The sequence below is a fragment of the Chamaea fasciata genome, unplaced genomic scaffold (genome assembly GCF_029207755.1).
Source record: "Chamaea fasciata isolate MVZ Bird 193981 ecotype frontalis unplaced genomic scaffold, bChaFas1.0.hap1 SCAF_5, whole genome shotgun sequence".
NCBI classification, from domain to species: Eukaryota; Metazoa; Chordata; class Aves; order Passeriformes; family Sylviidae; genus Chamaea; species Chamaea fasciata.
The window spans coordinates 21646334-21672671 of NW_027094090.1; the positions used below are offsets into that span (position 1 = coordinate 21646334).

Sequence of the window (26338 nt, forward strand, 5' to 3'; positions counted from 1 at the left end):
CAATGATCATGACATACAATTATTGAGTATCCATTTATCCTGCTGAAATGCATTTTCCAGTATTCTCCTGGAATTGCAACACAGAACTCTGTATTTCACATCTGAAGGTTGTGTGATGTGACTGTCCCCTCTGTTTATCTGTAACATTATGAAAACATTTGCAGGAGTTGTGTCAGAAATGGCACCTCCAACACCAGGAATTTCAATTTCACATGGTTTTCGTTCCAGTTTACATGTCTTTAATTTCCACTTAACAGCCTCAGTCCTCACACCACGGACCCTCCAGGGAGAGCAGCACCATGAGGCACAACCCATGTCACACACAGGTACTGCCGCACAGCTCGGAAGTGACAGTGTGTAGCACGAAGGTTGCCAACACTCACAACATCCTTTCTCGATATCCAACACTTCTGGGGGTTTAGTACAACTTCTGCTACTATCTGCAGCATAAGGATAAAAGGAAAAACGGCGTTTTCGAACGTTAGTGCCGCTATGGGCTGGTTAGAGCTCATCATCGCCCTGCTCTGGGTCACAGCACAGGCACGGCCACCGCGGGTGTGCCAGCACTGGGGCCGCTCCAGGCCCGGGTTCATGCAGGTGCTGTGGGCTGGAGAGAACCAGGGGAGTTACTCGTCCTTTCGCACCGCTTCCCCTTCCCTCTCTTGCTGGCCGTTCTCGTCCCCGGTACGTTTTCAGTCGGCCCGGCCCGGCCCGGGGCCGCTCCCCAGTACGCATGCTCCTGCTCCGCGGGGTTCCGGCCCGGTTGCCGTGGCTACCGCGCCGCCGCCGGGGCGAGCAGCGGCCGCCCGGAGCGCCGCCGGGCCGGGAGGTGCCGCGGGGCGGGGGCGGGAGGTGCGGGGCTCCCACCTGTGCGCCGAGTGGCGGCCGCGCTCCCGGCCCCGGAGCGCACCGGGCCAGGGGTCGCCCGTGTGCCCGAGCGGTTTGGCATCCCCGGGCTCCCGCCGGGAGTTGCGTCCCGGGTCGTGCGGGTTTGATCGTGGATTTATGCTGAGAGATATGGGCTTAGGATTCTTCCAGCCCGTGTCATTTCGGCGGCAACTCGGAAAACCATAAAGGTGTGCTGTCTCGGGGTAATAACCCCTTGGACCACCTTGTTCTATAGGCAGAAAACGAGGTAAAAAGAACTGTGCTGGCTACCTGCCTTGGAGTATTACATTTGGTCAACACCAACCAGAAATGCTTTCTGCTTGGTGGAGGCAAAGATCTCATGCTGTTCTCAATAGGCGTTTTGGGAATAGATACAGGAAATGCTTTTCAGAACAGTAAGTTACCCATAATTCTTGTAGTAGAAATGTGCCAGTAATGCAATTTATAGTAGATCCTGTGATTATTCTTGCAGAAAGGTTAAAAGCATGCAACTGATGCTTTAAGAAATGGAAGATGCATCAGATAGCTTTGAAGTTGTTACATCAGAAGGGTCAGGTGCAGAGCAATCACCTGCATCCCCACAAGGAGAAGCAGTTGGAGAGGCTGAGGACCCAGCAGAGGAACGTCTGCTTCCAGAATCTGCATGCACTGCACAGTCAGAGGAGGGCTGGGACCAGCAGTCTCCTTCTCAAAATTCTGTACTACCAGAGAATACAGCAAATGGGACTGAGACAGGTAGAGAAGTCGTTAAAATGTTGGGCATTATTGGTTTAAAGAGAGACTTTTTTTCTTCAGTTTGGTTGTAGCTTCTTGCACTCCCACACACCCTCATTCTGTTTATACTTGCTGAGATTTGGTCCTGCAGTAACTTTTTAAATTCTCATATAAAACATACTCCAAAGGTAAGAAATATATTCTTTATCTCAAACTGTAGTAGTCATTTCTAGATGGCATTTTATAGAATGATCTTTATTTCTGGAAATGTATATGAGTAGGTATACATGTTTTTTATATGCATTTAAATTAAGTTTAGCCAATATTATAAAAATCACCTTACTATTTTACCTTTCTTAGATTCCTCTGTAACTTACCTGCCACCCTTCTTTATCCTTGTCTTTCTCCTGTAGTCCCCCAAATTCTCTCCATCATTTCCTATCCAGCATTCTGGGTGTCTTCAGTCACTTTTCCCAATACAGGACCCCATTTTCTTAGTTCTTCGGAGCAGAAGGAGCATATCCTTTTCAGCACCTGAGCACAGTGAATAACAGTTCCTAGTATGGACTCGCTGACTACTTTCCTCTTGGCTGGACTGCATTCATCTGCTCTCATTCTGAGTAGCTGGCTAGGAATGTCTTTATGTGGTGATACTGTTACATTAGATATTGCCTTTAAAATTGTATGATAATACTATTTCACCTTTCAAATAGACTGTCTTTCCAGCTGAAAAAACTATGATTATGCTGTGTGGCAGTGTTATAATAAAATCATCCTGGGGTAAACTTGAAAGAGTTATTTGTTTTGAGAAGCTTCTCAGGAGTGAATTTTGATTTTATTTTTAGCAAGCACAATTGGGGATAATGAAAAACTTAGAGAGACTGGCCCTGATTTTGATGAAAGCGTCCAGTCTGAGAATCAGACACATTTTCTTGGAGAAGTCATTCAACCAGATTACCACATGCCTGATGTCCTAACTGTCAGTGTACAAACAGGTAAATGCTGGTTTTGCACGTTTATTGATGTGTACTTAATTATGGTCTAATCTAGATGTGTTACTGAAACAAACTATTTATATTTTGGAATTTCCATTTTAACAGGTTCAGATTCATTTCGAGATGTAGTTGTAAAAATTGAAAGACCTACCTATAATAAACCTTTTCTGGGTGGATTTAGGAACGTGTCAACAGGAGTGGAATTTCATAATGCAGGATCACAAACAAAACCCAAAAAACGACCTGACAAAGGAATTCAGTTATTTTGTAAGGAAACACAGGTGAAAGCTTTGTAATGTCTCTTTAGAATGTTGTTTTTGCCAAATGGAATATGGCAGAATGCTGACACTGTTTCTGATAGGAAAGAATAAGTAAATTCGAGATAAAGGTGCAAATGAAAGTATTTAATGGATAAATATCATTAGTCTTATGATTCTTATTGCAAATAGCTAATTTTGCCACTTACTGTAATGAGGAAAAAAATCTCTGAGTATTTTCTTCTCATCTGACATGCATTTTTTCTACAGACAGTTAAGGAAAAAAATAAGTCACAACAAACAAGAAATACAACATCAACACAGATGACTAAAATTGGCCTTTATGTATCAAACATGACTGACAAACTAATAACTCCTGGAAAGTATTTTACAGCAGAGGAGTACCATAAATGTAGACTTAAAGCAGTAAGTCCTTCTCTGTTTGAAATTATTTGCAAAATAATGTATTGTGAAGGTTATCTGAATATTCAGTGAGTGTTCAATGACTGAATTTAAAAGTGAACTGTAAAATGTCTTCTTATGCTCATCTTTTGGCATCTTTCAGATACAGGGGAAGTGTGTGTTTGCTCTATGGTTTTGGTGACCACACTAAATACCTTTTGATACCTTGCAATGTCTAAAATATTAAGAATTCTGAATTTATTGTTTCCGGTCTCACAGTGACAGTTAAGTTTCCATGTGGAGCATTAGGGATTAAAACAGGCTTGTTCTGAAACATTCTCATGATCTCTTTGGAAGAATCTAAGTTACATGCTTAACGTATGGCCTGAAATAGGTGGAGTATTGGGTTAGGATTGAGGAGATCTGCATTCAGCTTTTGAGTTTTGTGTTTTTTTCCATTTGGTTGGGTTTTTTACCAGACTTAGGAGGTTACCTTTTGCATATGGATCTGTTTTGGATTCTGTTCAAGCTCCCTGCTTTGACACTAAGGTAGAAATGGGCTGTTCAAACACAGGCAGTGGCTCTGTGGGGTTTTCTAGTGCACTGAATTGCCTCTTGAAAGCAATTCAGGTTACAGATTCTGCATATTCATTGTGCAGAGGATGCCATTTAGGCACTCCACACTGCTTTTTGGAAACCATGTATTCCATGACTGCACATCTAAGTCAAGTATGCCCTAAATTGTGTTAGGTGAGGCACTGCTTTGTAAATGCTCTAGTTATTAATTTGATTGCTGAAAATAGTCTGAATCCAACTGAATGGAGAAACAGTTGATTCCCCAAGTGTCTAAGTGGAATAATTGTATTGGTAATTACATTGACATGGTTGGCAAGATCTTTGAAATTTTCTGAGTAGAAGTTTTCTTGTAAGAACTTCTTAAATCAGTCAGCTTTAGCTGTCAGCAATGAGCATCTTGTAGAAGTGGAACCCGAGTAGGCAATAATTTCCTCAGGAATATCAATATGTTGTACTATGGTCTTTGGTGACACTTACTGAAATCTGTAGTGTATCTGTAGATACAGTAGAGAGATGTCAGCTTGGTGTTGATTCACATTCATGGATTTGCATAGTGCAGTATAGGTCCATATTGAAATACTATTTGAAGGTAGATTCAAGCAAAGTTTTAGATTAAGATATTACCAGAGACAGTGTATTAGTTTGATTTTGTGCTTGATAGCTTTTGATGCTGAACAATCCTTAGTATCTCATGGTATTGATCTGTCTAAACTACTTGTAGTACAACTGCTAACTCAGCCAGAAAAAGGTGAGACTTGTGCAGTATCCTCCCTTAACATACTGTAGACATTTCCCCAGTCCTCAGTAGCCACAGCTTGGGAAGGTCGATGATTTGATTTTCTTTTTTCATTTCTGTCAAAACTGCATTAGTAATTTTACTTTCATTATTTGTTCACAAATAAAATGCAGTTGATTTTTTGTCTATGTCTTGATTTTTGTAATTAGAAATTTAAAAGAAATGTGTCCACATTCCCACTCTGTAAATTGGTAGTAAGATAAGGAAAAGAATAAAAACAGTACATGGCAAAAGACATTTTAAGGGGAGATTTGAAAAAGAAAAATAGATATTTAAATGTGGTTTATATTTTGATTTGATTATTTGAACCTCTTTTATCCACTGTACTCACTGGTTAAATTCCTGTAGTTACCTAACTGAGTAATCGTACTAGTGCTTAAACTAATAGTACATGACTGATTTTGTAACATTTAAATTAGTTTCACTACAAGAAAAATCTTAGAAAATGTAGTTAGGGAGCTGAAGAAAAGAACAGTTAAGAAAAAAATACTATGCTACAAAATACTATGTTGTTTTGTTTTAAATTCATAATTCTTTGGTATTGTATCAAATACAGGTAATAGTATTACAGAAATATTTCCGTCGTTGGCATGCCATAAATTTAGTACAAAATCTGAAGGAGCAAAGGAGGTTAAGGCTGGCGTTGGAGGCACAAGAAGAATTACGGAAAAAAAAGGAGAAAGAAGATAAATTGAGGAGGGAGTATGAGAAAAAACTGAACCCTAAAACAAAAGAAGACTTTGAGCTACTGTACCATGACTTGGAATGTAAGTTTTCTTAAAGAGGTATCCTTAAAGCAACAAGATAGTACAGTTTGTTTAAAACAAACTTAGGGTTTTTACGTGTTTTTATAGATACTTCCATGATTTTTTTCCACTTCACAGTGGAATTTGTTTCATTTTAAAATAATTATTTTACCTACTAGAAACAGAATAAAGGCCTTGATGCTCTGTAAGCACTGTTCAGCAATAACTAAACATCCCTGTGTTACCAACATCCAGCACCTTACAAGCACTGTTGGTAATGTTGGTAATACAACATCCAAGGATGTTGGATGACTAAAAATTAACTCGATCGCAGCCAAAACCAGTACGCTATTTTTGGAAATAACTGGCTTGTAGAATACTGATATTTGGCAGTTTTATTAATATTTTTTCTATTTATGCCTAAAGTTAAAGCTAGCAGAACAAAAACGGGTTTTTTAGATCAGACTTTTATCTTTCACTTTACATTTAAGATGCTGAAAACAATTCTGTGAAGAAATTAGTATTAAGAAATATAATTCATCATTTGCTATAGACTTTTTTATAATGGATTACATTTTTTGTACAGAATTTTACAACACACGATCAGAAGTTACTCCTTTTGTCTTAGTTGTCCTCTACTGATGCTTTTTCTCCTTTCTAGTTCATACTATGTTTCACAAAACTCTGTTGTCAAAATTTTAAAAATCTCTTAGGACTTCTGCATTTTGAAAGTCATACATTTCCTGTTCTTGGAGTAGATGATGTCTAATACAGGCAAGCATCTCTAAACTTTTCCAGAAAAATAATGTGAATACTGTAGATAATTGACATAAAACCTTACAAGAATCTAATGGTGCAAATTGAACAAAAAACTTAGAGTATGTCCTTTTGGAAAAGTACAAGCATTCAAAAGCTGTCTGCTTGTACCAGCATATAATGAAACAGCAAGACAAATTTTGATTTTTTTACAATGTCTCTTTTGAAGCCACAGGTTTGTACTGGGACTTGTAACAGCTCTTATATTATCTAGGCTATAGTGCTTTATGCTATAGCTCTTTGATAGTTTGGATATTGTTGTCCCTGTAGCAGAGCTGACCTAATGGATTACCTACTTCATTGAAAAGCCACCTGCCCTACCTTAAACCATCTCTGCTCTTTCTTCAGTGGTAAACTGAGCATAAATTTGGTGGCATGTGTTATTCATAGACCTTAGGATCACGATTCAAGAATTCCCAAGTTATACACTAATCTTTAATGCTGTCATACTTTGTGTGCATTGAACAAATTGCTTTCTCTGAATTAATAAATGATTTATAAATATCACAGTTCATGACAAATGTAAAAATTGTTGCTCGTCTTGAACTTTGCAGTTGTTGGAATGGTATCTTCATGAGATTTGTGATTTGTTTGGGGTTGTCTACCCCTCTCTTTTTCTTTTCACTTCCCAAGTCAAGCCCTTTTAAAAGTGTATCTCATTAAGTAATCAAAAGCCAAGGTGCTCAAATAGTACTTTTTTCCATGCCACTTATGAGAAGTTTTACTATTTGGCATCTGATTTGCTGCTGTATTTTATTCAAGAAGGTGCTTCCAGACTAGTGTGCTATCAGATGTATGATACTCTTCTTTTTTTAAAAATTTTTTTTATTTTTTTTAAGTGCAAAAAGTCTTACTTGCAATAGAAACAACCAAGTTCAGTTAAAGTTATGGAAGAGTGCTGACCTTCGTGATATTTTTAGGTTTGAAGCTTACGGTTATGCAAGTGCCTCTTGCTTAATTAATTAATGACTTTGGATTCACAAATAATAAAACTTTCAGTCAAGCATGTTCAGGAATTTCACATCTAGACAATCTGAAAAAACATGTGCCACTTCAGAACAGAACAAATTCCAGTATTTGAAATGGTTTTTTTAAAATATTTTGCCAAAAATAATGGTCTGGTATCAATCTCACTGTTTAGTTTTTGTTAAGTGGTGTTGACTAGTTGCTTCTCTACATGGAGATTTGCAGTCATGCTCTTCATTTTAATAGAGCTTAATGATTCTAGGAAGTTGGGATTTTTTTCCTACCTGCATCTGAAACAATTTTGCATTCTTATAGTGCCAACAGTTTACACAAGCTAAATCATTGTGACAGTAATAGAACGAGACTAATGTCCTCCAGGGATCTGTGAAGGTTATTGCTGCAATCACAACAGGGTTACTATTACAGGGTCACCCAGTACAAGCAATTCCTGGTGGTACAAAAACTTGCCTGTTGACTATATACTGCAAATGAGCTCTATCTATGTATTCAGCATGTCTGCAGAGGCATTTATTATTTATTTGAAAGTATGAACTATTTTACTTTAGGAACACTGGAATAAAAAATTGTAATGAGTAAAATCTCTGCCTATAGAACAGATAATCTAAGAGAAGTGTTTTAACTTGGTTGCATGTAAATGGGCAATCAAGAGGTGAGTATCCATGGTGAGTAACATCTTCATTTCTGATAGTATAAAATTGCTCACAGTACTTATTAGCTCCACCTTAGAAGTTGCTGCCCCCTCCAGGCAAAATAAAGTTTTATGTAAATTAATTCTATATAATGCTGTTGTTTGCTGAATTTGCTTTAGTTAAAATACACCTTAGGGTTCTCAGAACTTGTCCGACAGCTGTCATATTATAGCTTGAAGAGCCTTAAGGAAATGAATTGAAATATTTAAAAATTGAAAACATAAGGTATTGTAGATAAGAAGCCACAGACAGAAAAGAAGCTTTCCTCCTTTCCCTCCTCCTGCCTCTAATCTTACCTGATCCAGGATGTTACAGGTTTTTTCAGTGCATCACATATTGGATGGTTTTCTTTTAGTGGGTTTTGCTTTTGTGTAACTGTTCTGGGAGGATAACAACTCTTTGAGGTATTATTCACGAATGTTGAAGTTTTGGATCTTACAAGATTCCTTACAAAACTCCAGAGGTATTTGAACTGGATCAGACTCTTCAGAGAAGTCAGAAATTGTTACAGAATATGCAAAGGCAGTAAACACAGTTTGATTTTACAAGCAGATTTCTCTAAAGCTGTATATGGGCAGCCTAAGTGTCAGGGGGTTAGGTTCTTATACAGCATGTACTGATCCATGTGTAATCCATCCTGTCATGACCATCCTGTGGCTTCTTCTGTGGCCACTTTCATCCACTTGGAGGTTTATGTTGTATAAGAGGAAAGGGAGAGTAAAGCAATGACTGTCGAGTTATTAATGCATATTCATCTGCCTTGGATGGCAAAAGGTGATACCACTTCAATATCCAGTGTAAGACCAGGAGTGCTAAATGTGACTGTCAGTCAAATTTTATCTTGGTTTTGGAGGACTTCAAGCTTCTCTAGATTTTACTCATTTATGCAGGGAGAAGCAGTAATATTCTCAGCACTGAGTACTAGTGGTACCACAGTAAGATGCATCCATTTCATCATATATTTCATCATATATTTCCACAGGAGCTGAATTCTTTTTCTCACATAGAGCTTCTTTTTCTCCTACTCATCTTTGAGTTTGGAGTACAAATTGGCAGTCTGGAATTGATGTACACACACATACTCTCATGGAACATCTGTATAATTTACATTCATTTCTAGGCCATCTTGCATGTATTGAAAATAGCTAAAACCATCAATTCCCTAAAATGGAAACTGGCTTTTAGTGAATATTGAAAGAAAAGTCAATTATGTTGTTTCTTAAATATGAAAGCAGAAGTTTTGCTGGAAATCATCTTCTAAAAAATACCCCAAATATTTGTATCTGTAGTATGGATGCAGGAAGAGACTGAGCGAATTAACAGAACCCTTACTGGAGCTGAAAGAAAGGCTGCACTTTGTACACTTCTGGAAGAAGAGACACAGCTCATTGCTTGCATTGGGATGCACAAACTAGATGCCAATGTGGAGAATCGACAAAAAGCAATATTTCACCTTCTGGGTAAGGTCAGTAATTAGGCTGATCATAAAAAATACCAAAGTACAGGAACAGAAAATACACCTGCAAAGTACAAAAAGTAACTTCTGTAGTTTTTAACAGTTAATCATGTGAATGCTAATGTTATAAATATCCAAATTATGTGGTTGTTCACATCAATATGCTTCAGTAAATTTCTTTTTCTAAGCTGAGAATTTCATAGTTGTCAGACCAATTGAAGGTTGAACAGGCTGTTAACTGTAAAAAATATAAACAAAAAATATAATAAATTATAATAATACAAATATCCTTCAGGGAGTAAATTTGTCATTATTTCCCAAATGAGCATAGGCCTCTGGTCATCATATGTCTGTGTTTAAAGAAAGCATTTACTCTGTTTTCCTCTATAAAGAAAAGTTTGAATCTGATGTTAAACTCAGTTATTAAATTACTAACTTTAATTTCATTAGAACTTGAGATTTCATTCTGGTATAATCTTGGGGATTATATTTAAGGTAAGTGTTCTTCAGTCTTTATAAAAAATATATGAGAATTCCTTCATTTACAAAGGTGATTTAGAATGGCATTAAATTCAATGGTATGTTAATGTAAAATGTAAAAAGCGTTGTCCTTTTAGGTAAATGTTCAGCCACCGGAAAAAAGTAATAGTTTATTTTCAAAGTATTTGACATGATTATGAAAAGGAGTACTGCAGCAGAAATGGTTTTTAGCTATCTAATTTATTAAAATTATTATTATTATTATTATTATTATTATTATTACTATTTTACAATTTTGAATATTTAGTGCTCAATAGTAAAAATGGTGGTTTTGTCCAAAAGAGACTTATTTCATTCTTTTTATTACTGATGCAGGGGAGCTGTACTCTAAATGTGATTTGATAAAATGTATTACATTTCTCATTATGAATAAATTGCTTATCTGAAATGCTGGTGGAACTGTTACCACATTTATTGCTGTGGTATGACTGTTTTCTGTCTTACTGCTTTCAAGAATGAAAAAACCCCCCAGAAAACCAAATAATTTGGAATATTTTCAGAGCCTTGAATCATTTCTATGTTTAACGTTTGCTTCTACTAACAATCTTTTCTGTTACCTTCTAAGAAAAAGAAGCCTGGAACAGTCAAAGCAAATATATTTCTCTCTTGACTCACTTGGTCATTACTTTTCCCATAAGGACTGATTTCCAGTGTCCTACCTGTACAGATCACTTCAAGCACATACTCTGACAAGCTGTGCAGTTTTTTTACATCTAGCATCAGAAGCAAAATGTTCTTCAGCACAAGAACTCTCAGTGACAGTCGATGTTTGGAGAATCAGGAGACACAGAGACAACAGATACTTTGTCTTTCCAAACAGTGGACATTGTCCTGAAACAGTTACTAATAATTTATTCATTCCTATTTTAAATGTATAAGCTATGTTTTTCATGAAAAAGACTGAAATATTTTTAATTTTAAAATCTATTGAGCTTCTGAGCTAGTGCAGCTTTTCATTTTTTTATCATTTAAGCAGTAGGATTTTGAGTGTTGTTCTAAACTGTTGACATTGATAACTCTAACTCAGAGAGAGTAAAAGTTACAATTTCTGCAGTTTTGAAAGAGATAAACTAAATAAAGTTTTGTAAATCTCAAAATTAGATGGATGGTTTGCTATGACTGTAACAGTGCAATTTGAGCGTTTTAAATTACAGTATGAAATTTACTGTTGAGTACTTGATTAGGGTTTATTTATTATTTTCTTGAACTTCAAGCTGGTAATGTCAATCTGGACACTTGCCATTTAAAGGTGCAATAGCATCTTTCACGTCTGAAGACTGCAAGCTGCAGTAGCAAATGTGGTACGAAACTTGCTTCTCCATGGAAACCTTTGTTCCCTTCTTTGCTCCTTTAAGCATGTATCTCCACAGGCATGTGTGCTCTTATGAAAGTTGATACTGGCTGTGTGTGCACTGTGTTCTATGGGGTTCTTTATGCTGAGCTCCTTCTTCAGCATTTGTACTTTGGAGAGGAAGTATTTGATTAAGCTTTTATACAGCAATCATACTTACTTAAAGAAATCTGTGTAATTATTAACTGTCACTCAGTTCATAGCTTTCATGCTTCGTACTCTTTTTGCAGACATCCTATGGGGTTTTTTTTAATTCTGCTTACCTTTTTTTCTCTGTCTGCGGTGGTGTGTTTCTCACCTCAGGCGCTTTTTCTGCTTTCATGCATTGGCAGCAGAGTTTAGTTGTAGTAGCCTTGCTTTCTGAGGTAACACAGATAACAGGATTATTGTAAATTCCACAGCACTGCCAGCAGACTAAAAGACAAGAGAAAGCTGGCAGAAGATCTCAAAGTTTTAGTTTTTCTCATACCAGTCTGGAGTACAGAAAAATAGTCCTGAAATCAGAGAAGTTTTGATTCTTTCTTTTTTCTGCAAAAAGATGATTTTTTTTTTTACATTTTAAAGTGTTTTAATTAATACCCAGATATGATAAGGCAGTAAGAAAAAGTACAAAAGTTACAGATATATTTTTGAAGAATTAATTATAATAACACAATTGGTCTGTATTAAAGGTTATTTGCAGAACGGTATACCAAGACTGCTTACACATACTGGGTTTGCAAATTATAAGAAGAATCTAATTTTACTGACTATTTCCTAGGGTCTACTCTGGCCATTGATTCTTTCTAGCATAAGCAAATGACCTTTCTCTGTTATTGTAAGTGATTTCCTTGGAGGGGATCAAATGTAGGTACTGAATTAACTACTACATGGAAAACAGTAGTTTGTCCCGGTCTAATATACAGAGGATTGACAACATGATAGTCCTTTTACGTTGGTCTGAATTTTATTGTTTGAAAAGTTTGGGGAGTTTTTTGTTTCATTTTGTTTTCTTTTTTAAGAATTTCTACTATTGTACAAAGTATTCTAGTATTGTAACAAAATGAAGATACAGTAGAATGCTCCCTAATTATGACAGAGAAAAAAATTGCCTTGCTCTAGTTTTGCAAAAATTCCAAGATTTCACCAAGTAGTTAAGAGCTGGTTGTTTTGGGGGTTTTTTAGCTAATGTCTGGTTTTGCTATTGCATTTCTCAGTTCTGGCTCTGAAATGTGACCTCTGGTCACATATCTCCTTTAATTAGAGTTCTACCCCCACTGATAATGTAATTAAATGTCATTAATTTGATGTCAAATAATTTTAAAAATTATTTTGTCTTTCTTTTCTTTACCTAACTTTACTTATTTAAAAGTGAGGAAAAGTCTGTTTTGAATGTGGTGATAACTAATCATAACTAATCATTTCTCTTCTAGCTGTCAAATATTCTTGATATTTTGATTACTTATCACCATATCAAGTCTATTTCATTAAAATAATGATTGTGTCAATGCTGGGGTCATGTCCAGAAAACTACTAGGCATGTGAATGCTACACGAAATGTTGCTGTTAGGTCACACTGAGACTGCAAGGTGAAGTTTGTGAGTGTTAGTGAGCACTTCGGTAGTGCAAGATAAATGTAGTGAAAGACACTATAAAGAGGTTTCAAATACCTCTCCCCATTAAGAAAAGGAAATGGAGTTAAGTAATGATGGGTAGTGGCTTTTGAAAACTCTTTTTTCTATTGGAATTGGATACCTGTCTCCTTATGTAACTGTGTGATTTGCAACCAAAACCAGTCTTCTTGAAAGAAGAAAATGTTTGTACTTTTCAGACCTCGTGGGGCAGGTGACATCATGTAACTTCTTACTGTCTATAAAACTTAAAGATGTGCAAAGAGATAATTGAAGCATAAGGCATATGGCATGTGGTTAACTTAACAAGCACGATGCTAGGTGAAGTATCTGATAAACTGTAAAGACGTACCTTGCCCTAGCTCTAACCAAGTGTATTCGTTCTATCCTTCTCTTCAACTAGTATAAATAGAACAGTTCCCTGGAGATATTTTTTACTGCAGTAGAATGTAAGGTCTTAAATTTGTAATCTTTACACAGTCAACAGACCTATTGATTTTTACTGATAGTTTGAAGGGATTTATGACTGCAAAGTGAAATACAGACCAAATGTATTCTAACACTACTGTCAGTAAATTCACTTAAAAGAAGTAGAGCATATCCCTGTAGGAGAATATTACTTGCTTTTAATATCCTGTAAGTCGAAATTGTCATGACCTTCAGCTTTAAATAAAGTGTGCAATTGAACGCTTGCTTTGGTGGAAGAGGTGCTATATCATTATTGGCAATAGAATTAGCCTTTTGCATTAGTCAAGCTTTAATGTTAAGTCCCTATTTTCTCTGATGAAACTTGATGTAACATAATGCAATTGTTCAGCTGGTGGTCAGATTTTAATAGCTCAGAGTGCTACAAATTTTTCTGAAGTGTGCACAGCCTAGGAGGTGGAAAGCATATGATGGAAAAATCACTGAAATGAGTACAAAGAACAGTCTCCGTGGCAAGGAACTGCTTGAAATCTACCACAGCATTAGCACAAAGGACATCCCAAAAGATGAGAGAACATCCGTGCTGTTAACACTCAAATGTACAGTGAAGGTAAGGTTTAGTTTTCTATTTATGTTTATCTTGAAGCTGTACTTTCCAAAGATATTGTTACTTAGTTATGTTGACACATAAGCAATGCTGCTGCTGGCAGACAAGTGCCATGATGGTGGGCTGGCAGCTAGAGAACCTCATGTACTACCTGGTGTGTGAGTGTAATTTACATTCCAGATACACTCTAAATTCATATTTCACTTTATCATGTGCATATTTTACTTCAGGTTGTGTTAGAATTTTAACCCCATGGTTTTAGACTTCTTTGTATATTAATACATAATACAGTTTTAGTCCAAAGTTTAGTTTACTACTTAATAACAACCTTATGAGAACCATGGCAGGGGTATATGTGGCGATTACCATTTATTTTTTCTCAGTTCTTTGAAATATCTGTTTAGAACCTTTTCTATCTATTGGTTTGGATTACCAGTTTTATGGGTAGCAAATACTGATTTTTTTCTTCTTCTCTTTGCCCCTCACTCACCACCCCCATTTTTGCTGCTAGTGTTTCCAATGAATTAGAAGCTGGTTGCATTTTTTTTAGTCTTTCATATTGGTTTTATTTATTTATTCATGTACAGAAAGAATGAGTTTCGAGGTCCTTTCAGGGTGATACTGTTGACATCTGCCTAGGATAGAATGCTGCTTCCTGGTCTTATTAAAACAAACAAGTACCCTGCTGTTTGTTTGAGTAGTGCCAGTATTTGATTGAAAGTCACAATGGCATTGAGAGCATTTCTGGTTTATGAACTTTTGCCCATCTTAATACAAGTCAATATTGCTGTAGTGAACAAGTGAATTTCTGAAAAATAGCGCTCTCTTTTACCTGAGAAATCACTGAACTCTTACGTCTCTCTCTCTCTGGAGAATCTCCTGCTCAGCATTTGAAATACTGAAGTGACTAATTTCCAGGCATACTGTCAAAGACCCCCATGCCTTTTGTGTGGTGGATGTTTTGGGTTTTCTTGTGGCATTTTTTTAAAACCCATCTATATTACACCTCCAATCTCATAGCCAAAGGAAGCTTCTTAGGGAAATATTTCTTTGGGCTTTTGAAGACTTAAAATTTTGCACTTGTTGAGTATCTCTGCTAAGCATCTTTTAGTGCTTCCAGGCTTACAGTTCCTCACAGCTTTGGTATACATATACAGGCCCCTTAAAACAGAATCTGTAAGCATTCTCACTTTTCTAGTTTTAGTTTCATTGGAGATTTTTTCCCTGAAATACTAATGAATTCTGTGAACATGTTCTTACATGAACATACAGAGGTATGAATGGTAATGGGCATAGAATCCATAGTTCGCTTTCATGTCTCATTGAATGATTTTGTTCGTTTGTTTCTTCATTGTTATGCAGTTTATTTTCCTTTTTCTCTTTTTTATTTTTTTTCCAGGAACATGAATGTAAATTAACACAGGAAATAGTGGCATTAATTGACAGGGAAGTTGATCTTATGTCAAGAGAGGTGAAAGAATGCAACTTGGAAGGACTTAGGAAAAGAATTTGTACATTATTTCTTCAGTATATCAAAATTCCAGAGTTTAACCCCGGAGTTGCTGGGTTACTTAAGGTATTATTCTTATTTTGCAGCCTGACATAGTGGCCATTGAATTAAAGAGAAGGGGGATGGAAAGCACTGAAAGCTTTATTTTACGTTTTGCTGTAGAATTGGTGGAGGAATTCCTCAGGAAGTAAAATGTAGCAAGTACATAGGCTTCCCACAAATTTATATAGTCCTGTTAGGAAACATGAGGCATAGACTTGATTATAGGCACCTGATAAGTGGCTGACAGCACTGAGAGAGCCCAGGAACTCATGTCTGAAATAAAATATCTGAGTTATAAATGGTAGATCTTATGGGATGGTATCAGTAAAATGTGACAGTAAAGTGGTACCAATATACTGAGAGAAGAAGTCATGTTTTCTCTCCTGGTCAAGAGAAAGCATAACATGCATCCAGAAAAGAGCATTGCTCATGTCAATGTCTACTGAGCTTGCACCTAAGCAAAACCTGTTCTGGCCTTCTGTTGTAAAATCAGTTGCTACTGTATGCAAAGGAGATGTAGTTAGTTTTGTGTGACTGTTTTTCTTTTCTGACTACAGATTACAAATAAAAATATGATTCACTATCAAATGTTGCTGCTCTAAGTAGCAAGGTCTGTTTTGCATCTATCAGAAGAGCATTCCTCGTACAGTGGTCAGTGTTATTTCAGCAGCAGACAACCTGTCAGATTTAGATGCAGATGTTAGATTTAGAACCAACTAACAGTTAATTTAACGCTAGGTTTATTAGCAGTTGTACCATAGCAGAGACTGAAGATTATCAGACTACTCAAACTATCCAGTTACAGACTTGGTCCCTTTGCACAGACTTTACATTACATTTACATTCGTACCAGAACCCATGAAGGAATATGGGGATAAGGAGGTCACTATCAAGTTTAGTTTAGTTTCTTCCCGTGTTGTTTCTGGACATGTGGTCTGGTGATTTTGAATTCTTTTGCCAAAATATTAATATGACCATAATCTAGGGTTATATCTTTGCCATAAAGGCCAGATTCTACATGAAAAATCAAATGCAGAGAGTTTAGTTTCTATTTTCTCTGTGTTGTCATCTTTCCAGAATAACTGACAGTCTGCATACATAAAAGCACCAGGAAGAGCACTGGAACATAATGCTTAGAATCTTCATATAGCTTAAAATTGAATTGACTCATTTATATAACTGATTTTAGCAAATGCAGTAAGAAAATACAGTGAGTCTTGGTATCCTATCGAAGAAAAATCACAACACTTTATTGGGTATTTTAAAATAAATACTTCCAACTTTTACCGTTTAAAATACTTGCATGAAGATATGGAAGATATATCCTGACAGTGTTAGAGTGACATACAAGTAATACAAAGACACCCCGTTGTAAATTAAACTTTTTTTTTTTTTAATTTTTAGGTTCCACATGATCCCTTGAAGCTTTATAAAAATGTTTACTTCTGTCATAGCTGTGAAAAATACTTAGCAGCTACTGAGTTTCTCCTTCCTGCAAATTCCCGCACCATTGGCAGATGTCGCCCTTGTTACCAGCTTGATAATGAGGCTCGGCAACGAGAAGCATATTTGAAGTACAGACTTATACTAGAAAATCTCAGGAAGTCTGAAGTTGATTATCAGGATGATAGTAAAATTGTTTTCTTAGTTCAGGTACTGTTGGAAAGAGCATTGTTACTCATAGTAAGCAGTGGCTTTAATTATATGTCCTTGATTTTGTGTACGTTGTTGACAGGTTGAGAAATGGGCTAAAAGCTACAGCTTCTTCCTATGATATGTGATGTTCCACACCATGAAGAAGCAGCCCTTAAGCTCTTGAAGCATAGGTGTACTTTTAAAAGTGGTTTGCAAGCTATACACTAAAAGAAGTCTAGCTGATAGATCAAAGAATCAGATGTTCCAAAAACTATGCAAAAAGTATATATGTATGTTAAGATGATCTTTAACCAAGTGATCATATGGCATGTGCATAGAAATTTTTTTTTTACCCAGTGCTTTATTTGGATTTTTACATGGGTGCAAGACTTGTAGAATGAAACATGCTTCTTCCTTTTAAATCCTGTTTTTCATTTCAGCTTCCAGATCTGCAGTACCTGATTGAGAATGTATGGAACTGCCAGTCAGCTCTCAGTGCCTGCAGTGACTTGTATGATTTGGTTATGGTCAGGTGGGATAAGCAGCATGAGTGGTCTCCATGGAACACTATTCTCCTCACTAAAGAGGAGGCAGATGCACATCTTAAGATCTGTAACCTTCAGAAGGTAAATTTCAATGGGCTTTATTATTTACATTATTTGTGTTATGTTTTAATAGAATCCCCTGACTAATTATGTTGGGCCAAATTTAGTCATTACACTTGTCCATGTTTAAATTGGCTCATTGTGACTATTTAAATCATTGCATCTGTACTATTAAACGAAATGGACACTAATTCAGAAGGCATCTGGCACGTACAGCTCATTCTGTGTACCTGAACTTTGTCCTACCTTATTCTCTCTTCTGAAATGTAAGAATCTGAGTGGCCTCATCCGCGCTGCCTGCTGAGAACAGTGCCATGCGTGTGCTCTTCTTCAGATCAGATCAGATCAGACAAGAGGTAGCCTGGATGAAAAGCATACTAGAGACTAATCATAAATACTTGACAATTGAGTGCCTGTGTTCTTCCACATGCTTTCGCCTCATTACTTTCTGGTCTTCTAAATTTCATCAAATAGAAGAATGTTTCCTTGTCTATAACTTATCTATTTGTCATAAAATTTGTCACTACTTTCATATGTGAATGTCAGCTAAGTATCCCTTACAATGTAACCATATAGTTTGCAATGTAACCTTATATATTTAAGCAATAGAAACATAATTTCTCTTCTGAGTTAAAACCACTTAGGACTGTGTTAAACTCTTCATCAAAACTGTTTTTTTACACCAATCCCCCCCAATTCCATGTCTACACGTGGTAGTCCATGAAATATCTCTCCACTGAACATCATATATTAAGAGTATTTAGTTTTGTAAGGCACAGGAGAATCCTGTGAACAGTGTCTGTCCAGCACTTAATAATGGTTTATTTAACCTTTCAGCTCCAGGTTATTGATTTATATAAGTAGTGATCTGCAGTCGTTGCCTAGTGTTCTTTTGTTCAGGGTGTTCTTAATTCAATTTTTAACACAATATATGTGCATCAGAAATGCAGCTTCAGCTGTTATGTATTTCTCTTCTTTTTGGAAGTCTAAAGAGCAAACTAAAGAGACAGAGCAAATTAATTTCTCTCTTCAAAGTATTGCTTTATGGATGAAATCTATCAGGGAATTCTAAAGGCAAAAGGAATTCTGCAATCCATTATATTTTTTTATGAGTACCCAGCTTGTGTCTTCAAGCAGACATATTTATGTGAGCTTTAACTTTAGAAGATAAAATGGGTTTCAAGCTGGAAATCCCTTTATTGACTCATCTGACTCACTGTGAGTCAAGAATGCTATTCAGACAATCTGAATCTAGTGATGCTCCTCAGCATCCATAAAGTTCTGTTACCAGCATTACAGCAGGCAGAGATCCTGACTGAGCACTTCTCTTGTTTGATGCCATAATGTCATAGTCAAAAAATGCCATTAACCTGATTAGCTTCGGTGGATGGGGCGTTAGGTCAGAACAGGTAAGCTACACAAACCTACATAAAAGCCATGAGATATTTTCTTTAGCTCTTGCAACAAATATAGAAGTGAATCAGTTGTAGTGAGGACTCAACTTTCTTCTTCTTCAGAAAAGGAGAGCGTGAAATAAAGAAAATGAGACAAAGATAGAATACTGCAAATTGAATCATTGTTTTTCATTCACTGAAACTAAAAAGGCCTCTTAAGCCGTTTATTTAAGAGCAATTATTCATAAGGATTTTATTTAATAGCAATTATTCAAAGTAATGACTACAGCAATAGCCAAAGGTTTTTTCAATTAAATATTCTGGTTATTTATTCCATCATCCCAACTACTACTAATAACTAGGAAATTGGGAAAATGTCACCACTGCATGCAAGTGCTGACTGAAATGCTGCAAAAAACTTGCTGCCATGATTAGTTAAAAATGATGACTCTGATTCTTATGAAGAAATTCCCCTACACTCTTTACCTTGCAAATGTTGCTGTCTAAGCTCTGCCTTATTTAATTTTCAAATATAAGTACAAATTTTCTCACCTGAAATAAAGAAATAAATAAGTTTTATCTTGAATGGATAAAAAAAGTTACTCTGGTTTTAAAACATTACTAATATTTCACAAGGAGAAATTTTCACTACTGGGCCATAAGATATCACTATAGAACTACAAAATATTTCATTATGTATGAACCTCATACCAACACAAATAAATGATCTGCCTTAGTTGATTAAAGGGTCACTATTTATAATGTCTAAAATATCTGCAAATGTTTATAATGTCTAAAATATGAAGCAACACAGGTATTTTTAGATATTTTAATTGTATTTATGGGATTTGAATTTTTTTTTTTCTTTTCAGACTTATGAAGGTCCATTTATTTACAGAATAGAACAAAAGCATATCCGGGCAAAAAAATACTTTTCTCAGATTCCTGCAGTGTCATCATTTTTGCATAGAAGTAACAATGGCTAATGCAAATTCCTACAAAAAAACCATAGTTCTTCGAAGTTAAAGAAGTGAACTAAACTCCTAGGTTTTAAAGAAACATACTTTTTCATCAATACCCTAATTGTACTATACAGATCAAAATAAACTACTAAGGAGAAAATAACTTGATCTCAATCAGTTAATTTAACTGCATTTCAAGTTTTGTAACCTCATTAAAAAAATAAAATGTTGTTAAAGAACTTTGTAAATTCTCCAGTTTTAGAGCAATGATTGTTTTTCTGTGTATTCCTGCATTGGTTGGAACATTCTGTCTGTAGTGTAATATTCCTGTTGGGCAAATTCTGTTAATTCTTTGTCACCCTTTAATTAGAAAATTAATACTGTAGCACTGTATTAAATTTACTTTTCTTGTCTTAAGCACATAAGGCAGAAACCCCCTCAAACTCTGGATTCTTACAGAACAACAGAATAGATATAGCTTCTTTGCCCTGCAAACATTTGTGCAAAAGAACAACTTTATATTTTGTAGCTCATCTAGATGGTCATAGTGGAACTGCCAGCACGTAATTATTGTATCCAAGATGTTGAAATTATTGTAATTATTATAATTTGAGTATTATAATCTAAATATCATCATTTGAAATACACATTTCAGACTGTTTGAAATATGTTTATTTTTGAGGAGTTTGTATTATTTGAAGAAGTAAATTCTCCCCATAACTAAAAAAGTTTGTTTGATCATAGTTACAGAGAAAAACATGATATGATGTAAAATCAAAAATCCAACAGAAAGTTGCAAGGTTCTTCTTGAAACCTCTATTATAGATGTGGTTTTGACCCAGCCTTTTGCGTTAACAGATGAAACTACCTAGGAAAAAGCAGTAGCATTTATAAAGAGAAATAAGGACATATTTGGCAGCAAACAGCTGAACACTGAGTTGTCTCCCTCAACAGAACATGAACTGTAGAACCAGTACCTGGCTGACCAGTGCATTTTAACATCAGTGGAACCTTTCCATTGATTTCACCATTAAATTCAGAATTTTAGTTTAATTAAATTCTGGATTTTAGTTCAGTACTGAACTAATTGTAGGATTGCAGCTCATGAGCATTCCAGCTGACTTACATGCTTTCTGACATCTGAACCTTAAGATAAGTACTGCTTAGTCTGAATTTCCCCCAGAGTGATAAAAGGAGTTTTGAAGTAAATTATGCATTAAATGGCAATGAGTCACATAGATAGGAACCTGCCTCTTTATAAATTTGTTTCCTTCCTTCTTCAACCTATTTTTAAAAAGGTAATTTACAACTCTAGAAGGATGATTTAAATAAAAAGTAAGGAAATAGTTCAAACAAATGTGAAAAGCCGGTAGTCCATTGACTTCAAGGCAAGACAGTGTTGGAGGTTTCTGGAATCCTAGAATCATTTAGTTTGCGAGGACCTTTAAGATTGAGTCCAACCATTAAACTGTGTCTCTAATTTCCACATCTACATGGCATTTAAATACTTCCTGGTGTGGTGACTCCACCACTCCCCTGGGCACCCTCTTCCAAGGCTTGACTACCCTTTCAAGTAAGAATTTTTTCCTATTATCCAAAAGAAATCTCTTCTGGTGCAACTTGAGGCCATCTTCTCTTATCTCTAGACTGTTCACTAGCTTCACTGCCCTTCTCTGGACATGCTCCTCAATCTCTTTCTTGAGTGAGGGGCCCAAAACTGTATTCAAGGTGCAGCTTCATAGTGAAAAACATATGAGGTGTGACCTCACCAGTGCTGAGTACAGAGGGACAATCCCTGCTCTACTCCTGCTGGCCACACTATTTTGCATCCAGGCCAGGATGCCATCAGCCTTCTTGGCCACCTGAGCACAAGCTGGCTGATATTCAGACAGTCATTGACCAGCACCCCCAGGTCCTTTTCCACTGGGCAGCTTTCCAGCCACTCTGCTCCCAGCCAGTGGAGCTGCCTGGAGTTGTGACAAAAGGGCAGGACTCAGCATTTTCCCTATTGAACCTCATACCACTGGCCTTGGCCCAACAATCCAGCCTGTCCAGATCCCTCTGTAGAGCCATCCTGCCCTCAGTCAGATCAATGCTCTTGCCCAGCTTGTTGTCTACAAACTGATTGAGGGTACCCTCGATACCCTCATCCAGATCATTGGTAAAGACACTGATGAAGACTGGCCCCAGTACTGAGCTTTGGGAAACACTGCTGGTAACTGTGCACCAAATGGATGGAAACACCATTCATCACCATCATTAGCTCTTTCCTGGCAGTGCCATTTAGTCACACTGTGAAAACTTTTGTGTAGATAGTTCAAAATTTGTACTGGAAGTATAGTGAGTTGGATGCTGATTGTGGGAGACACTAAAAGTAAAAAGGAGTTTTAGGAGCTGAAAAAGCAGGGTTCAAACAGAAAAAGCTGAGAACTCAGAATGTGTTGCAACTCAAAAAGTTTGAAACTAGAAAAGGTACAGTAGTATAGCAAACAAGGATGTGGGAAACAAAGGCTGAGTTTATAGGTTTGGCTTGAATAAATCTTAACACTGCAGAAAATATATGCCTGACAAGATAGCAGAAGGTCTGAAGCTTAATAAGGGTATTGTGTATTGTTAATACAAAAATATACAAACGAGCATTGTTTGAAGCAGGTGTACGTGTGCTATAATTGATTAGCTAGAACAATTGTCAATAAGCTTTAACAATATGTTATTGGCTGAAAAACTTTTAAGATGCTTTGTAACGAAATTTGGGGCTGCTGTTGGCAGACTCTGGCCTGCTGCCATCCTTTAGCTATGCAAAATCTTGTAATGAGATTCATGCTTCATTAAAGATTGAGAAGAGTTACCCCAGCAGCCCCTGTCCTGTTCCTGCCTGCGCAGACACAAACCGGTGCTGTGTGAGGCAAAAAATCATCTCAAACTCCCTCACAAACTGTAAATCATCACTGTTAAAAACCCCAACATTAGTAAATTAAAATTCTCTCTTAAAAATAAATAGCTAGTGCTTCTCACCATAAACTTCGAACAAAATAAAATTTAAAAAATCTAAAAAACCTTAAAAACCTTAAACAACACTTGTCCTCACAAAGATAAAATTTTTTAACCAACTTAATACTCTTTCTAAAAATAAATCATATAAATTTCCAAAAAATAAACTAAAGAACTTACTAACTTAAATAACTACAAACTTCCAATCTATAAACACAAAATCTACCTTCACTTATAATTTCTAAAATAAAATTAATTAAAAAAAAATATATAACACTGTTTCTAATAACAAAAATAAAACTATAAATAAATTATTCCTGTATACCAAACATTACTAAAAATTCTTAAACAAACAAAATCCATAGCCCCACCCAAATCCAACACCAAACCTACAACAGAACAAAATTACCCTATACTTCTTTCCATACATCAAAATAAATCTACATCTCCCACCTCACCTCCCAACAATTCTATAATTCTCCCAATATCCCAAAACAAATTATTAAATCCCCTCCCTTCCCCTCACATATCCTCTACCCCCCTCATCCTACAAAACATTCCTTCCATCCTACCCACATACCAAATAACATGATATTTGGAACATGCTTTTCCACAAAATAAGTGTCTTCTAACTAATGTCATCCTTCAAATCAGTATCCAAAAATGGCATTTGAAAGCATAGAAAAGGAAAGTTTTAGAAGGCATGTTGTATGGAAAGTGAGCTGTTGCAAGATAGAAAAATATTTCAATACTTCGGATAGCTGAATTATTTTTTGGGCAAAGCCAAGTAAAACCAACATAGTTAAAATAGTATATATATTTTTTAAATGTATCATAATTGAAATGAGCATAAAATCCTTCATGTTAGTGGTCTTTGGTTGGTAAATTTAATTATCATAAATTTTTTGTTGATATTAGTACCAAATTTAAAACGAATTATTTTTCTACTTTTTGTCCATAGCATTTATAATTGCATTCCATTTCACTAAGGAATTAATTTAAAATTTTCTCTGATAATTATTGTATTGCTTCACCTGTTTATGTAGCTTATATATGAAATAAAAAAGGGTACTGGACAAGTATGAAGAATGAAAATGTTCTCTGTATCAGACAGTGGAGAATACTGGGAAAGCTGACTGAAAATATCAGAGTCAGAGTAAAGACACTGCATTTCTAGGAGAAGTCATTGTGTTTTATCGGGAAAAGAAAACCGTTCAGCTAAAGGGTCAGTTTCTAATAGAACTTAGTAAATTCCTTAAAAGCACAGCTGATCATCTTTGCTTGTATTTCAGAGAGTTACTCAAAAGATAATTTTAGAATCTGTTAGTAAAAAAGGCCTTTTGGGGCATAGATCCTTCCAGGATAATCAGAAAAAATGACTGCAAAGTGGCAGTACCTCTTCAAATAATAGAATGTGAGGTGAAATTCTAACCTTCATTCACTTCTGGTAAGTGGCTGAAGTGAGAAGTTTATCAAGTCTCTTAAATCGTAGCTTAGAGGTTGAGATCATGAGGAATCCATATTCCTGCAATCTTCCTGAAGGGCTGATGAGAGATGCTGGGATTGACTCAGTTCTTTCCCAAAGACTCTCATTCCCAGGCAAAGGGGATCAGCCTGTATGGCATGTATGGTTCCTTCTGTTCTAGCAGAGACACAAGGCCAATCAACAACCTCTCTTATCTCACAGGACTCTTCTGAGCAGGAGTTTTGGAGCATGAATCAAAATTTGCCTTCTCCCCACCTCCAAGACCACTGCCAATTCATTTCCAGAGGGAAAGGTTGTAGCTTTCTTCCCACATGCAAAAGTGATTAGTATGGTAATTTGCAAGGAAACACATGCGTTTTGCCTCCCCACTCTCAAGAGGAAAACCCATGCTTTTTTCAGGATGTAAATTTCCCTATTCATGTCTCAAAGGAAGAAGAACTCAGAATAATTGTTTTCTCCACCTCCTTGACCCAAAAAGATGTCCTAATGAGCAAAATATTACGTTTCTTCTTAGATTATAAAATGATTGTAAGCAGTGATAAAACAGGATTCTAAATTAAATACATGAGGGTAGCAAAGTAGTTTCTGACTCCCATTTGGATTATGGAAAATACTTTTCAATAGGAAATTATACTAGTAATAACTGAGATATAAAACCCAAAATCATCCACATTTTGGGTTCTTTAAATTATTATTTATTTTTAAAGAGCCTGAATTTAAATATGTCTATTAGCTAAGCTGGGAGAAGTTCTTTAATATGCTGCTGTGTATTATGTTACAAACCTGTTGCCTAAGGATGAAATTTGTATGCCAAATAGACAGGAGTTATTTTTGTCATCTATATGTAGATAGTTCTCCTAGCTTATCTTGTACTGGCAATTGTCCTTATAACAGTCATCCCTGGCACATCTTGCAGGCCTAAATGTACCTTTGTCATTCATACTTCTTTTGAATCCAAATTTTTACATCAGAGATGTAGAATTCTGAAGTTGAGAGTTTTGATGAGGTTTTGTTGTTTGTTTGTTTGTTCCTTTGTTTAAAAGCAGTTTGTTAGCGAAAGACATTAGGGTTCTTGGTACCTACTACGTAGGTAGTCTTGGTCTTTTTTCTCCAATTGATTTTTATGACTCCCATTTTTCAACTTCAGTGGGATAAGAAATACAGATAATAGGTGATAGGCATACAATTGTAAAAGAAAGCATGTAAAAATCCAGAGAAATGGACTGAAGAAGGATGTAAGTACAGAGTATTTAATATTATAGCTGTTAATAAGATTATTGTAGTTAAGCGGGGACACATGATAATGGAAATATTTTCTTCTTCATTGCCATTTTATAATGATTTCACAATAGTTTGATTTTAAGTATTTTAAATCTATGTTGCATTTAAAAATATCTTCATAATAAAGCAGTTCTAAACCTGGACTCAAGATATTATATGAATTTTCAAGGAAAAAGCCCTGTGGAAACGCAACGGTAAACTGTGTGTGCTTTTGTGTATACTGACACACATTAATGAAAACTGGGTTTAGGTTTCTGCTTGCAGATTAAAAAATACCCACTTTGATCTTGTCTAATCTCAATTAAATTAAAGAAAATGATAATTTTGTTAAAATCCCTTTGCAATAGGTATCATTTTTTTCTTATCATTTGGCAAAAAACCACTAATTTTAGGAGTGAAGAAAAAAAGGAGAAAATATATGCAGATATATTTGTGAGCTAAATTTACTTAGTGAATCAAACTGAAATCCCACTCAATAAGTTCTTCTCGTTCCTTTTTTTCAAAGCTTTCTTCACTTCAGTTGTTCCCAAACTGTGCTTTGTAGGGAAACATTAAAAAGGAAAAGTCAGTTTGTTT

At 36.0% G+C, this 26338-nt stretch overlaps 1 protein-coding gene across 2 annotated transcripts; it reads left to right on the forward strand.

The window, feature by feature from the left end:
* The first annotated feature begins 239 nt into the window (after window positions 1-239).
* On the forward strand, window positions 240-20615 carry IQUB (IQ motif and ubiquitin domain containing). 2 transcript variants are annotated; one of them, XM_066182994.1, is made up of 12 exons: window positions 240-326; window positions 1361-1623; window positions 2448-2597; window positions 2703-2878; window positions 3125-3280; window positions 5185-5395; window positions 9156-9331; window positions 13689-13859; window positions 15256-15432; window positions 16813-17061; window positions 17484-17669; window positions 19915-20615. In XM_066182994.1, the coding sequence occupies exons 2-12, from the start codon at window positions 1395-1397 to the stop codon at window positions 20026-20028; spliced, it is 1995 nt and encodes a 664-aa protein (XP_066039091.1). In that variant the 5' UTR covers window positions 240-326; window positions 1361-1394; the 3' UTR covers window positions 20029-20615. The 2 variants fall into 2 exon arrangements, with proteins under 2 accessions (XP_066039091.1, XP_066039092.1); XM_066182995.1 differs by lacking the exons at window positions 240-326; window positions 1361-1623 and adding an exon at window positions 1700-1790 and having other exon boundaries at window positions 19915-20611.
* Window positions 20616-26338: the final 5723 nt, after the last annotated feature.